Source organism: Anthonomus grandis, chromosome 2 (assembly GCF_022605725.1).
Source record: "Anthonomus grandis grandis chromosome 2, icAntGran1.3, whole genome shotgun sequence".
In the NCBI taxonomy this organism is placed as follows: domain Eukaryota; kingdom Metazoa; phylum Arthropoda; class Insecta; order Coleoptera; family Curculionidae; genus Anthonomus; species Anthonomus grandis.
The window spans coordinates 37,908,876-37,923,825 of record NC_065547.1 but is presented as its reverse complement, the minus strand read 5'-3'; the positions used below and the strand labels follow the sequence as shown (position 1 = coordinate 37,923,825).

Sequence of the window (14,950 nt, the reverse complement as noted above, 5' to 3'; positions counted from 1 at the left end):
CATTTGTGAACCAAGAGGAACACTAAAGCCTCTTATCTTCAATTGTGCCTTCAGGGAAAATTAATGCAAGGAAAACTACTTGCAAGCCACACAGGAACCATTAGGACCCATAGACATCAAGAAAATTCTAACAAACTCGCCAAGAAGAGAAAAAAAAGGAAAAAATTGGACAAACGAGACTACCTCATGAAAGGCATGAAAACATCCTATGTATGTCTTTCCTAAGTATGCCTTTCATGTGTAGGCTCAACAAGAAAGAAAGAAGAAGAAGAAACTCACCCCCAATGAAATGAAAGTTCGCTTAACGTGTTACGTCCACTGTCAATGTCAAACTTATCAATCAAAACAATTTTGTTTACTTTTTTGTAGTTTTTTTTCATTAATTAAAAATATCAACTTTATTAAATAATAATGATAAATAAGTTCATTTACTCATTTACTGGGAATATATGACAAACATAAACCTATGTTATCAACATACATTCGGCTCTTACAATAACAATCATTTTAATATTGTACCCTGGTATATATAATTGTAAAAAATATGGCCTACAAAGCAAGGTAATTATAATATTTCATATATTATATTGTGGTATGAATATTAACATTTCAGACTGAAGGAATTTGATCTCATCCTCCAACAAGAGCGCATAGACATCACCACATTAAAGAAACTATCTTTTTATGGTAAGGTAATATTAGCCGCCCCCTTTCTTTAAATAATCTTCAATACTTACAGGAATACCAGAAAGTAAGAGGCCTCTTTGCTGGAGAGTTTTATTAAACTACCTCCCGCTAGAAACAGATATCTGGGACTCTGTCCTCGCAGAAAAAAGAAAGTTATATAAGCAGTATATAGATGAATTAATTGTTATGCCAGGGGAAAATGAGACTAATGGGGATGTTACCATGGGGGACCACCCATTGAGTATTAATCCTGATGGTCAGTGGTCCACTTTCTTTAAGGATAATGAAGTTTTATTGCAAATTGACAAGGATGTTAGAAGGTTAGCACATTGTTAGCACAGGGTGTTTGATTTAAGCAGAAAAGTGTCATATTTTTTGACTCCCAATATTTTTCAAGAAACTGAAAATAGTTAAATATATTTTAGCTTGGGGAACTTAAAAGGCTGTAATGAAAGACAATTACATGAAAAACCAAAGATCTACACAAGAAATGTCACATTTTTTAAATAGAACAGTTTATTTGTTATTTCATTCAACACATTACATTCAGTTTTAAGTGTTGTTTAACACTTTTACACACTAATAATGTATTTAACTACATTATTATATCTATATCCAACTGTTTTTAATTGTTGTTAAGGATTAATTAACTATTAATCTTTAAAAAGGCAAATTCTTAAAGAGTCACATTTTTAGCTTATATTCTGTAATTAAATATATTAATATAAAATACCGGTGATATACATGATCACTGAAATAGTCACACAAGGTCATTGACATTTTGACCTATTAGTAGAATTTATATTAGTTTTTCTTAATGTCGACGCCGACACGACAAAAAGGCGTAAGTGCCAACCAGCAAATTTTACAGGAGGTCCGAAAAATTAATACTGCTTGTTCTAAATGCTTGGATAAGTTTTATTGTTTTCAAACTGATAAAGTGCTGTTTAAAATGAAGAATTGTATTTAAAAAAATGTAAAAAACATTTTAGTTTTCCATTATAATTATTGTTTTGTTGTTTACGCCTTTTCTAATAAAATCTTTTCTATCATTACGGTCTTTACGCCTTTCTAATTGGACTTACACCTTCTCTAAAAAATGTGTATAGTTTAAAAATGGTAGTAAGACAGTAGATACTCCCTTGCCCATTTTATTAAAAAAAGTTCTTGGCGCTTAGATGAAAAGTTAGAAAAATAGAAAACAATAATAAACAATCGTTTTTATTAAAAATATTAAAAAAAAATTACAAATAAGTAACATAAACATTTAAAAAACAAAAATAAAATCAAATTCTTTCTAAAAGGAAGTAAAATATCTAAATAGAAAATAGCAAAACATTAAAAAATTATTATTTTTTCATAAAAAAATATTTTATATAAAAAAAACAAAACATTCTTTGGAAACTAAACTTAAAAAAAGCGAAATAGAAAAAGTATGTAAATCTGAATAAGCTATTAATCTTTGCTGTTATCTTCCATATCCGTTTCAGGTAGCACATCAGGTACTTTGTTATTACAAGTAAGGGAAAAGTATTTGGAATGATAATGCTTTTTAATAGACAATTTTTTACATAAATTTGTCAGACCTTGATATTTTGATTTATTAATTGGTAATTCATTTGTATACGCGCGGCAAGGTAATTTTCGACAACTCCAATCAACTTTATAAAATTGTGATTCTAAATCATATCTTGTGGAAATCTCAATGCAAGTTAAATCTAATTTGGAAAGCTTTGCCTTTTTTATATCTGTTATTTTAATTTCGGTACCATCTGTTGCCTTAATCTTTTTTAAAGAAGTTACTGCTTTCCAATCCAAAAAGTCAGAAAAATTCATTTGAACTACCTCATATGGCTTAGGCCGCTTTCTAGCATTCCTAATGACAGTAGGCCATTCTGAGGGTGCTTGAATGTTCATGGATGCAGTATATTTTTCAATAATGACGTGAACACTATCTACTGGCATATAGGTATGCCCGTGATTAAAACTTACCACCTCGATCAACTTGAAGTAAGTAGGTGTATAAATTAGTGCAAATCTCATTAAGACCGCGCTTTCCGTCCTTTTCGCCCCATAGATAACATATTCCGTCTTTTGATTTACTTTCATAAACTGTAAAATTGTAAACGGCATACTTCCTTGAAAAACCGAAAATCATACTTGGGCCATGTGGTGTAGAAAGAACTTTTTGTAGGTCAAACGACACGACAAGAAACCCGTCTTTCGAACATTTTTCCTGCTCTGCAAGAAAAATCCGTTTTGCTTCATCTTTTTCTTTGGTGTGTTTTAAGTAGTCATCTTTTACGGAATCAGTTTTTTCAACATCTGGAATATTCTTGTATTTTTCACATTTCAGACACTTATCTTTTTTAGGTCTGTGTATTCCAATATTATATTTTTCTTTAAAAATTTTTCTATACGCTGAGAGTTTAATCGGTTTATTTCCATGACTCTTTACTACCGATTCGTACATTCTAAACAGATTTGTACATTTCTAATTTCGCTTGAAAGATACAACCTATTACTTGAGGCGCGCCTAAATTTCGCAGTCTTTTGTTTCCAAGGCACTTACTTTCTGCCTTTTTTTTCTTCCTTCCTTTTAAATAATTGCTGCTAGAGGTAGATTCGGCACTAGATTGGTTACTGTCATCAGAAAAAGACATGCTAGTAGAAGATAATACGTCAGAGTCACAAGGACTGTTGTTTTCGGTTGATGGTCCTCCTGCATCCTTTTTTTTTCTTGATTATTTTCATCTTCCGGTATTTTGTCACTAAATTGCTCTGGATACAACGCAACTTCATCGTTTGAGTCCGAATAGTCTACTAAACGTGATCTTACACTACTACAAGTTTAAGTCACAGTTTCGTCAGTTTCAAGTAAAACATCAGTCTCACATTTTTCAGTCTTATCGGAAATACATTGAACGAAGTAAAAGAAATATCTTGGTCACCTAAGATATAGTTAACAATATTTACAGGACCTTCTCCTTGTTCCCCAAAGAGAATGTCATGTTGCAAAGCTACATTAAATATGATAATATTGGTTCTTGTATCATCTAAAGTCTTATTATTTGGTGATTCTGGTACAATTACTACTTGTTCTTGCGCCATTTTAACCATTTTTCGACTTCGAGACATCTGAAAAAAAAATACTTATTATTATAACATAGGCGGATTATTATTATTTTTTTTGTTAAATAACACAAAAAACTATACTGTATAAAACTTTTAAAAAATCTTTTATGACACAAGTGTAACTAAATAAAAATTATTTATTTTTTATAGTTACTTTGTTTTTAAAACAATCATAACAGTTTATTGTTTAAATTAAGTATATTTTTTTTAATACTTATTAATAATACTAATAAATTATAACTAATAATAATTATTATTCAAAATAGTACTATTATTTTTTTATTACTAAATTTAATGATCTTACATTTTGGTTTCGTAAGGCGTAAGCGACACATCTTCACTTAATTTTAAAGTTAAATTATGTACCTATTTTTTGCACAACATTAGCGTGCATTATGTAATTATTAAAATTAATATTGCATTAATTAAAATAAGCAATAATTTACAACGGAAGTTTAACTTTTGTAGCAGATAGACTAATCTAAACTTTGTGTTACTTGGTTATGGGAGAATGGCGGTTAACCGCCAAAAAAACAATTAAGGGCTTTTTTACCTATATTAAAAACAAATGTTCATTTCAATATGACAATTCACCTTATAAAGTTAAATCCAGTCAAAATAACCCATAAATACTAATTATTTATACCTACCATGGTATAAAATTTGCACCAGGCGTAAGAGCACGTTTCACCGTGGGAGTTAAACGGATCACTAATGGAAAATCGGCATAAAGTGCCGCTTACAAATCTTTAGGGTCAAATTAGAGCAAATATAATTTTTTGTCGCTTGCGTTCAATACACCAAAAGATGAGTCGTTTAAAGAGGAATTCGTTTCAATTAAAATCTCAATTTTGATTTTTTGGCACTTACGCCTTTTTGTCGTGACGGCGTCGAATTATAGGAATACTATTGCAAGTGTCAAGAAAATGCCAGTGAAGCAAAAATAATACATTGCTCATCTTCAGAGTAATATTTATGTAAAAAAGAAGAATCTCACCCTCAATTTGGGTCTCAAATTATCACCTATTATAGGAAATATGTTGATTAAATGTAAGTTTTTTGTCAATAATTACATCAAGCACCTTGGCATACTAGGACTTTCATTGCTGTCAAGTGCATAAAATATGTTATACATGTTTGCAAGGTTGTTTTGCAAGGTTGCATATGCACCAATCTGAAATAGTTTCCAATTTGTATTTAGGTATGAGGATACAGTTTATTCAGTATAATGGATTCTAATCAAAAGAGTAAGTAGTACCTTAGAACCTTTAATATTTGTCTTATTTATTAATGACATCCCTTTATCTATGAATATTTGTGACTGGTTACTCGTTCAGGAGGATTTGGAAATTATTTCAGATTGGTGCATATGCAACCAGAATTTAAACCTCAAAATCTATAACTGGAGAAATTGAACCACCCTTTACTTCAAGATTGTAGTATCCAATCAGGTTACTTTTTGAGCTTCTTAGCTACTTAAATGTTATGTTCTACAATTTGACATTCACAGACATTATCAACTTTACCTTTCATCATACACATAAATCTCTTCTTTATTGCACTTGCCACTGGTTCAACAAATTAGCTCCTTGACTTGGATCGTTTGGCATTGCCACGTGCAGAAGTTTTAGGACTGAAATATCCAATTTAATCCATTAACTTCATTAAAGAATCATTTGGTGGTCTTTTGTTATTTTTTTTTCTAAATTAATCAACAAAATGAAATTATAGCTACAAGCTTGGAAAGGCTGCAAAGGGGATACCAATTTTGCTTTGAAAATAATGGAGAACACATTGAGCATTTAAATTATTAGTGATTATATATTTTTGTTACTTTATTCTTATTACAACTAGATTTTTTCTATAATAAATGAAAATAGTTCTGGCTTCTTTGCAGAAAGAGCAAAGTTTCAAAATTCAGTAATTTTATAATAGGTTAAAGAGAAATGAATGTGCTAGCTACTAGTATGGAAAAATTAAGCCATGTTAAATTAGTTTAATTTTTTTTCTTAAGTAAGCAGAAAATGGGACTTTTTAAATGAAACCTAATTAAAAAATACTTAGAATTGACCATAAAATCCAAGTGTAAAAATATATAGCACAATTTCTGTAAATGAAAAAATATGCAGTTTTTCTTTATAGATATAAAAATCTGTACCTAGCAAGTATCAAATGTACTATTAATGGCTTTTTGGCTCTCTATTTAGTTTTATATTATCTCCATTTAGTTGTAACTTACCCAGATGTTTTATATTGCTAATTGATTCATCTAAGAAAAAAAGTAATATGGTTTTTTTTTTAAATCCATTCAAATTGGATAATTTTAATACTCCTATTTGATGGTTTAAGAGTGTTAAAAAACTTAAAAATCAATTGAATCTGTTAATTTTTATTCCTAAGGGAAATTTTTTGTTTATATCATCAACCTTTTCACCTTCAATATTATTTTTTGTGTTTGCAGAAATAAGAGGTAATTTATAAGAATTCAACTTTGATAAAATAGCTGCATCCATTTTTACCTTAACTTTTACAATGAAAGATGAGAACATTTGAATTTTGTTTATTAATTCTTCATAGAAATAATGGCAATATTCTGTAATTCCAATATTAGAAATCACCATCTTACAAAATTTTAAATACATATTTTTTAATATTTTCTGGGTATATTAATGTAAAAGTTCACTTTATTACAAAAAGCTTTGAGAATTTTCTATAGACTTCTGAAAATTCCCTCAAATCAATATTTTGGCTGGACAATTTCATGCTGTACAAGTTTTACAATTTGAGTGTGGTTGCTATATTTTACCTCAGTTTAATTCTAGATTATGTCCAGACATTTCTTTCTTTCAACAACCAACCGAATACCCATGTGAAGAAATAGTCAACAGTAATGACGTTAAAAGGCTTCATACAAGAGTTCAAAGACGCGTCCTAAACTGTGCTAATGTTGAAAGGAAAGGCTTGGGAATAACAAAAGTATGTTATACTTAGAGTCCCTGTGAGTTTCTAATAATTACCTTTTAGATAGCTCTCTCAGTAAAAAAGGCCCCAGAAGACTATGCCCCCATGGAGGAAGGAAAAGAGGCTCACTGGGAGGTTGTAGAAAGGATATTGTTTCTATATGCCAAATTGAATCCCGGACAAGGCTACGTTCAGGGGATGAATGAAATTATTGGGCCTATTTACCATGCATTTGCCTCAGACCCAGATGTTAGTTATAAAGGTACAACATGATTTTTGTTTTAAACGTCGTTCTGTCTTAGTTTGATTTATAGAATTTGCTGAAGCAGATAGTTTTTTTTGTTTCACAAACCTAATGTCCGAAATCCGAGATTTTTTTATAAAAACCCTGGATGAAACTGATCATGGGATTAATACAATGATGAATACTATGCTCAATCGTTTAAAGAATAATGACCTGGATGTCTGGCTGAGGTTTCAACAGTTAGATATGAAACCCCAATATTATAGCTTTAGATGGATTACTCTTCTATTATCTCAAGAGTTTCCCTTGCCTGATGTTCTTAGGATATGGGACTCGCTGTTTTCCGACGAAAACCGTTTTGACTTTCTTATTTATGTTTGCTGTGCTATGATTGTGTAAGACTATAGAAAAGTGTGAGTCTAATAAAAGTAATTAATTCTTATTTTTTGCAGAATATTAAGAAAACAATTATTAAATGGAGATTTTTCGGCTAATATTAAGCTACTCCAGAACTTCCCACCTATGGATGTCCAAACTATTCTTTCCAAAGCAGTTGAGCTGTCGAAGATGCACATTTTTTAATATTCACTCAAATATTGTTATAGGAGTCATCAGTATATAAGTACTAAGTTTTTATTTTTATAAGTAAACCGCATGTGATAATTTCATGTTTAATCTTTATATTATAGCATTTTTTCTATATCTAAAACTATGCTATTGTTTTATTTTACTTAATTAAAATTGGCGGTAGGTGTCAGATATACATGATATATATAGTTGAAAGACTTTGACAGGAAATTTGACATACTAGCAAAATATTTAATATTGACAATTAAAATCATATTGACTCGATTTAAGAGTGTAAAACAGGCTGCGTTATTTTAGATGCTTTATTTTTTTCTCTAAAACTGGAGGTACTAGAGCTTGGTTGGAATTGGTTGTTACCTCCCGTTATGATATTTCTTTTTTTGCTTGTTCTGTCCTAAACTATTATAATATAAAGTATTAAATAACAACAAATGCGGTTACATAGAAATTATGTATTATAATAACATAATAATCATCTCATCAATATTAATACATTACAGAAACAGCATAAGTCAAACTAATTAAAATATCCACTATAAAAACATCCGTTTTATGTTGCTAATATGAGAAAAAATTATCACACAATTTTATTGCAATATCTGCTCATAATAATAATTGAAGATTTTTGAAATAAATATAAACTTGATATGGCTGTATAAAGCTGTTAAATAAGCATGTAATAATTTATGTATTTACTGACCTTATTAAAACACTATGTATTGTTAATTGCTTACATTTATTATTCTTAAGCTATAAGTTAAAACTCATTCATCCAAAGATAAAACTTGTATATTTTTTGTGAATCTTCTCAATAACTTATTTTAGATAACTTTACCAATACAAACACTTCATGTGTTTGTGTATCGGATATGATCCCTATACATTTGCATTAGTGATCGACCGATATGACTTTTTTAGCTGATACCGATAAAGTCTCGGCCGATAACGATATATATCGGCATATCGGCCTTTTTTTAATTGATAACATTATTAATGTCTAAAATCTGAATATTCTGTAATATAATTTATAGTTCTTTAACGTTCAATTTAAAATCATAAAAATAAAAACAAAAAATGCACTTTGGCAACACAGCAACAGGCGGTAATTTATGCGGCTCAGCTCAAAGTCGTTGGTAAATTCCCTTGATTTTTCGGTGAATCCCGTGTCCCGTGCGTTTAGTGCCGACGCGGTGCATTCAGTATTTACATTCTTAAAGCAGATCGCTTATTTCTTGGCGTAATTTAGTTATTTTTTAACAAAGACATATTATTTATTGGAGTTTGGTGAAGTGGAAAGTAGCGAAATGGAAGGAAAAAGTATTTATTGGAAATATTTCATCAAGAATAAATTATCCCCAGCAGATAAGAAATCCACCGCAAAATGTAAATTGTTTGACATAACCATTTCATTGGGGGGAGTGGGAAAATCGGCGAATACCTCAAACATGAAATACCATTTAGAGAAAAAAACACCCTCAAGAATATTATAAATTGAAAGGGACTGATTCAAGCTCAGGTTAGTACTAAATTTTTATTTTCCGGTTCAACTTATAAAAAATTTACAAACACCTGCTTATTCAGAATTATATTAGAATTGAAATGAGGGGCAAACCACCCAGGAAATTTTTGCTAAAAATCTAGGAATTTTAAGGGAATTTGCATACAAAAATTACCTCCAGGGGCAAACCACCTAAAGATTTTTTGCTAAAAATGTGGAGAATTTAGTATATTGTTGGGAATTTGAGGAAATTAAAGAAATTTGTGTAGGAGGGAGAAAAATTTCCTTTTTCATCACTTTAAATCGTTTTATTAATACCTACGATCCGATTTTATTTAAAAACAAATAATATTCCCGTTTATTTCAACATTTTGATTTTTTGATCACCCTGAGTCTATTGTTTTTTTTTAGAAACGGCTGGACCTTCTAGAAGTACTTCTACTTCTAACTCTAAACTATTGCAAGTCTCACTGGCTGACTCTTTCAAGCAAATGCAAAAGTGGGACATCAATTCATCCAAAGCAAAGGAGTTTCACTACCTTATAGGTGAAATGATATGATTAGATAATCAGCCATTCAGCATTGTATCAGATGGTGGCTTTACTCGGTTACTGAAGACAGCAATTCCAAATTATCAAATTCCTTCTGACAGATACTTCTGAGCAAAAGTTGTACCAGATATTTACTCAAGATGTAAAGTACAAGTGACTCAAAAAATTTCAAATATGTTGGAAAAAGCATCTTTTACTACAGATATTTGGACGTGCAAATATACAAACAGTTCTTTTTTGTCTCTCACAATCCATTTTTTTGAAAAAACATGTTTAAGTTTAAACCAGAGATCCCATTTTTCACTTGCCTGCAAGTAGTTTTCAGGATCTCATACAGGAGACGCCATAGCTGAAGCATTTCATTCTTTGTTACAAGAATGGAATATAAAAACGGAACATATTCACTTAGTATTAGCAGACAATGCTGCCAATATGAGGAATTGTTAAGGCAAAAGTAAATTATGAAGCATGCTTCATTCATTCTTTACAACTTGTAATACAGGATGCTATAGGAAGTCAACGTGCAGCCAGTGATTTAATAGCAAAATCAAGAAAAATCGTTTTGCATTTTAATCACTCTCAAACTGCTTGCGATAAACTAAGTAAACTTCAATAACAACTAAACCTTCCCAAACACAAACTTTTCCAGGATGTACAAACATGTTGGAATTCCTCATTTTATCTACTCTCTCGCCTACTTGAACAAAAACAAGCGGTAAATTTATATATTTTGGATCATGGGACTCTTACAGACTTGACATTTTCCGAATGGGAATTAGTTGGAAGCGTTTTAAATTTGTTAAAGCCATTTGAAGACATTACAAATTTGATTGAAATTGATAGTGATGATGACAAACCACTTGCTAAGTATGCTCGAACTTCTGAACCTGAGTCTAGATCTGGCCAAAATCTGTTTTGGGAAGTGTACGAAGAATTTGCCGGAGAAGGGATGAGCTCTACAACAACAAAAACCATTCCAACAACATCTTGTGACACAAAATCATCTTCTAGAGCATCCATTGGTGAAGAAGTGAATGCTGAAATTGCAGAATATAAAAAACATCCTCTTCTTGAAAGAAAAGCGAATCCTATTTCTTGGTGGCAAGAAAAACGAGAAGTTGTACTATTATTATATAATCAAGCTCTTATATATTTATCTGCACCAGTTGGCAGTGTTGCAAGTGAGCAAATGTTTTCAGAAGCTGGAACCGTAAATTTGGCGAAAAGCAATCGGCTGAATCCAGAAACAACCGAGACACTAATATTTTTACATGATAATTTGCCTAAACTCCCTAAAGTCTAAACTACATTATTCATATTAAATGCCTCTATTTCATATTATATCTACCATAATTTCTTGAGATTTAGTTGTTTGAATTATACTTTAAATTTAAAAATAAAAAAATAAAATGTTTTAAACTGCTACGGTTGTTTTTTACACATCGGCCGATATGTTTATATCTATTATATTAGCCGATATATCGGTATCGGTCGATCACTAATTTGCATCTTCCATTACCATTTTAGACATAAACCTTTATATCAGTCATGGACATATAAAAAGTCACTATTTCCTCCTCTATTCATTGGAAAAGGAATTTATATGATTTTGCCAACGTTAATTTTAAGATTTTGATCATTTAATAAATTTGTGTAAAAATATTAGTAGTTTGCTGTATTTTGGCTAAACAATATCATTTTTTGAAGTGGATTGATCATATTTGTCAAATCTTTTTCAATTGCTGCATATACATAACATCAGTAGAAAGATTTGAAGAAATTCAATTTTTTTCTGGTATATTTGTAACCCTGGAGTCAAAGAAATTTATCTGATTAGCCAAATTATTACTCAGCTAGTCATATTCCTCTTTTTGATAACCAGACCTGAAAGCCACAACTCTTAAAAAAATATTCTGTTCTTTTTCTATATGATGGACCTAAGACCGAACAGTATTCCAAAATGGGACGTACAAGAGAACAGTAAAACCTCTTAAATGTAAATGTTAAAAAATCGGTCGAAAATCTTTGGATAATTCCCAATACCTTCATTGCCTTTGAAATAATTTAACTAGAAAAAAATCTTAGAATTTATCAGGACGCCAAGATCAGAGGTCTCTATTTTAACATTGGGTGGAGTATCATCCACATAGTACACAAAGTTGATTTGTTGAAAGACACTAAGGTCTTTTTGGAGCCCAATAGCATCATTGAGGGACCTAATTTCACTGAAAAGCTTCACATCATCCAGCAAACCATTAAGAACTTCTGGTTTTAATTCTCTGACCTAAATTCCTCAGGAAAGTGCAAAAAAGTACGGCACTGCAATGAGAACCCTGAGGCACCCCAGAAGCAACCTCTATCTCCTCAAAAAGAAACCCTCCCATCACCTACTACCTGTTATATAATCAGATGCAGGAAAGAAAAGGATCCAAAACCCCGAAATCATTAAGTTTGCCACGAAGCACAACATGATTACCCGATCAAACGCTTTGGCAAATCCGCATAGACCGAATCAACCTGAAGGCCGCTTTCCAAACTGTTAAAAATGAAATTAACAAATATAAGCAAGTTCGAATAAGTTCTTTAAGTCACCCTTAACAAAACCGAACGGCTCTGGATTAATAAGATTTCGAAAAGACCAAGAAATAGTCTTTTGCTGACTAAGAAGTCTAGTAATTTATATATCTTTGACTGATTACAAACTGCTGGTTAGTAGCCGCCTGCCTAGAACCAATTTGAATATTGGTTTTCAAAAGCTCCTCTTCCAAAGGGTTGGAAAACAGCCTGTGTCTGATTTGTTTTATATCTGAGATGGGTGGGGTTAGTGTGTCACCAGCTCTATCTTCATAAGATTTTCTCTGTGGAAGATCCACCACCCTTCTTCTTACAATTAATGTATAACCAGAAATAATGATTGTCATACAAGTTATTTTCAATTTTATTCATATGTTTGGTGAAGACAGGTCTTATGCAACTTCTTACATTCTTTTCTTGGGTTTGAAAAATGAATATATTCAGCTTGATTTCTATTTTCTTTAAATTTTTTATGAGCTTGCTTTTTGTTAACAATTAATTTACGGAGTTGAGAACTAAAACACACTTTAAACGTCGATGTGCGATACCCCTTTCATGGAATAAATATATCAATCAACATTCAAAGGATCTCATAAAACTGATCAACCAACATTTTATTATTCATTTTCTTTATTAATGATTTTTGTTGTGTTATAGAACACTCGGAATTTTTATTATTTGCAGTTGTCCTAAAATCATACAATTAGGAGATACAATTCGCAATTGATGCGTAACTTTTACATGCTGATATTGATAGTGTTTTTTTATGGTTAATAAATATTGGTTTGGAGCTTAATATAAGCATTTTTTTGGCCATTCTCTAAGATTAGATGTGCATAATTAAATGATTAAATAAATCGCTTAGTTGTTAAACCTGTTAGTATTATTAGAGACTTGGGTGTGTTACTGGACAGGAAATTGATATTTATGCCTTATTATGAAGAGATTGTCAATGAAGGTATGCATAATCTTGGTTTTGTTGTGTGTAACTTGTATGTCTTTTGTTTCAAGATGCTCTACTATTCAATTGTCTGTTTCGAGCTTGAATATGTCTCACCGTAAGGCCGCCTTTTTACTCTAACCATGTGTTAATTGAAGCCATTCAAAAAGCATTTATTTGTTCCCTAGCCTTCAAGGTTGATAGTAAAATTTACCAGAATTTTCATAATAATTATTATATAATAAAGGATATATTTAACATCCATAGTCTTAAAGCAAGGAGGACTTGATCAGATTTATTCACATTTTATAAAATAATAAATGGACTTTTTTATTGCTCTGATATTTTGAAAAATGTACCATTCAATATCAATATTAATAAAATATGTCCGAATCCTGCTATGTTTCGTTTTACGATCATGCTAATTATCAATTTGTTTCTCTAATCACCAGAATAATTCTAATGACTGCATTTAATGAGCTTAACCTTGACCCCTTCATAGAAAGATCTTTTAATTCATTTAAACTAAAACTTAAGAAACTAAAGTGCTGAAGTTGCCTATAGGGCAACACTACGTTTTTGTATTTTTGCTATAGTTATGTTTACTTTTATTTTATTGATATATTCTTTGCCACTTATTGTTATTATTATGTATTTTATTATATTCTTGAAAATTGGCTGTGCCATTCAAATAAATAAATACAAATAAGGAAAAAAAGCAAGAGTAATTAAGCCATCAAATTTCTCAAAAGCTGTACAATATCAACAAATGCTCTATATGTGGTTTCTGTCTAGCCCAACAGGATTTTTAGCCAGGAGTGTCATAAAAAATTACCCAATAGACATACTAACATATTTTAGGATCTGTGATAGTGTGCTCCAGACATTTGCAAAAATTATATTCTAACAATATCAAATCAGAAATTGCTTTATTGTATAAAGAGCTCATTATGTTATGATTTACAAGCTGTGGATAAAAAAAAATTAAGAAAAAAAATCAACCTATCACAATAAAATTCTTCAAGAGAGTAATATGGTTTATCCAAGAGTAGTTCTTTAACTTGCTTATCGAGTACATACCTCTCTCTAAGCTTTTGACTTCCAAAGGCAAGTGGTTAAACCTTTTTCTTCCTTCACATACAATGGAATTTTTTGTTAAGGCAGTTCTTGGAATGTGCAATCCCAAATTATTACTGTTAAATCTTGTTACTCTTGCTGCATTATCAAAAGTGAGTTTATATTTTTCGTGGATCATATCCACTGTCATAAGAATAAAAATGCAGGTAACAGTAAGGATCTTCTCCTGAATAAACAGAGGCCTACAATGCTCCCTATGCCCAACCTTATACAAATATTGCAAAGCTCTCTTCTGGAAAATAAAGATAGATTCAACAAGTTTACTGTTTATAAACCCTCAGAATTGAATGCCATATCTCAAGTGTGATTCGATCAGGGCAAAATATATCCCTTTTGCTATAACCTGGCCTAAGTTAATTCTGGTTACTATAGCATAGCAAGCAGAAGCCAGATACATTCTGAATATGTTCCTCAAACTTCAATCTAGTATCATACAAATAAATACCCCCAAAAACTTATAACTATCTTTATTATCCAGTTGAAAATTTTTCAGGTTATGTCTGCAATGGATCTCTTAAATGATAAAATCTTGGTCTTGGAGATATTAAAGACCAACCTATTACTCTTGCATTGTATTATAATGAAATAAAAATATTAAAAAGTATATTTACAAATGATTTACAATTTGAATTATT

General features: G+C 30.8%; 1 protein-coding gene and 1 long non-coding RNA gene across 4 annotated transcripts; one reads left to right on the top strand and one right to left on the bottom strand.

Annotated features, from left to right (window-relative positions):
• Positions 1-331: 331 nt before the first annotated feature.
• Positions 332-7,739, top strand: LOC126750345 (TBC1 domain family member 13). Of its 3 annotated transcripts, none has more exons than XM_050459923.1 (7): positions 332-561; positions 614-687; positions 740-1,007; positions 6,645-6,798; positions 6,847-7,045; positions 7,113-7,422; positions 7,480-7,739. In XM_050459923.1, exons 1-7 carry the CDS (start codon positions 545-547, stop codon positions 7,607-7,609), a joined length of 1,152 nt encoding a protein of 383 aa, XP_050315880.1. In that variant the 5' UTR covers positions 332-544; the 3' UTR covers positions 7,610-7,739. The 3 variants fall into 3 exon arrangements, with proteins under 3 accessions (XP_050315880.1, XP_050315879.1, XP_050315881.1); XM_050459922.1 differs by having other exon boundaries at positions 333-561; positions 7,098-7,422; XM_050459924.1 differs by having other exon boundaries at positions 334-561; positions 621-687; positions 7,098-7,422.
• LOC126750346 (uncharacterized) lies at positions 1,896-14,950 on the bottom strand. The gene is made up of 2 exons (XR_007665690.1): positions 14,259-14,950; positions 1,896-3,825 (listed from the first exon to the last, which is right to left on the bottom strand). It is a non-coding gene; the product is annotated as an uncharacterized LOC126750346 (long non-coding RNA).

Bases quoted from the DNA above. Each gene is read 5' to 3' on its own strand.
- LOC126750345 (XM_050459922.1), top strand. The intron at 6,799-6,846 runs GTATGTTATACT...ATTACCTTTTAG, and splicing joins AAGGCTTGGGAATAACAAAA to ATAGCTCTCTCAGTAAAAAA. The intron at 7,423-7,479 runs GTAAGACTATAG...TATTTTTTGCAG, and splicing joins GTTTGCTGTGCTATGATTGT to AATATTAAGAAAACAATTAT.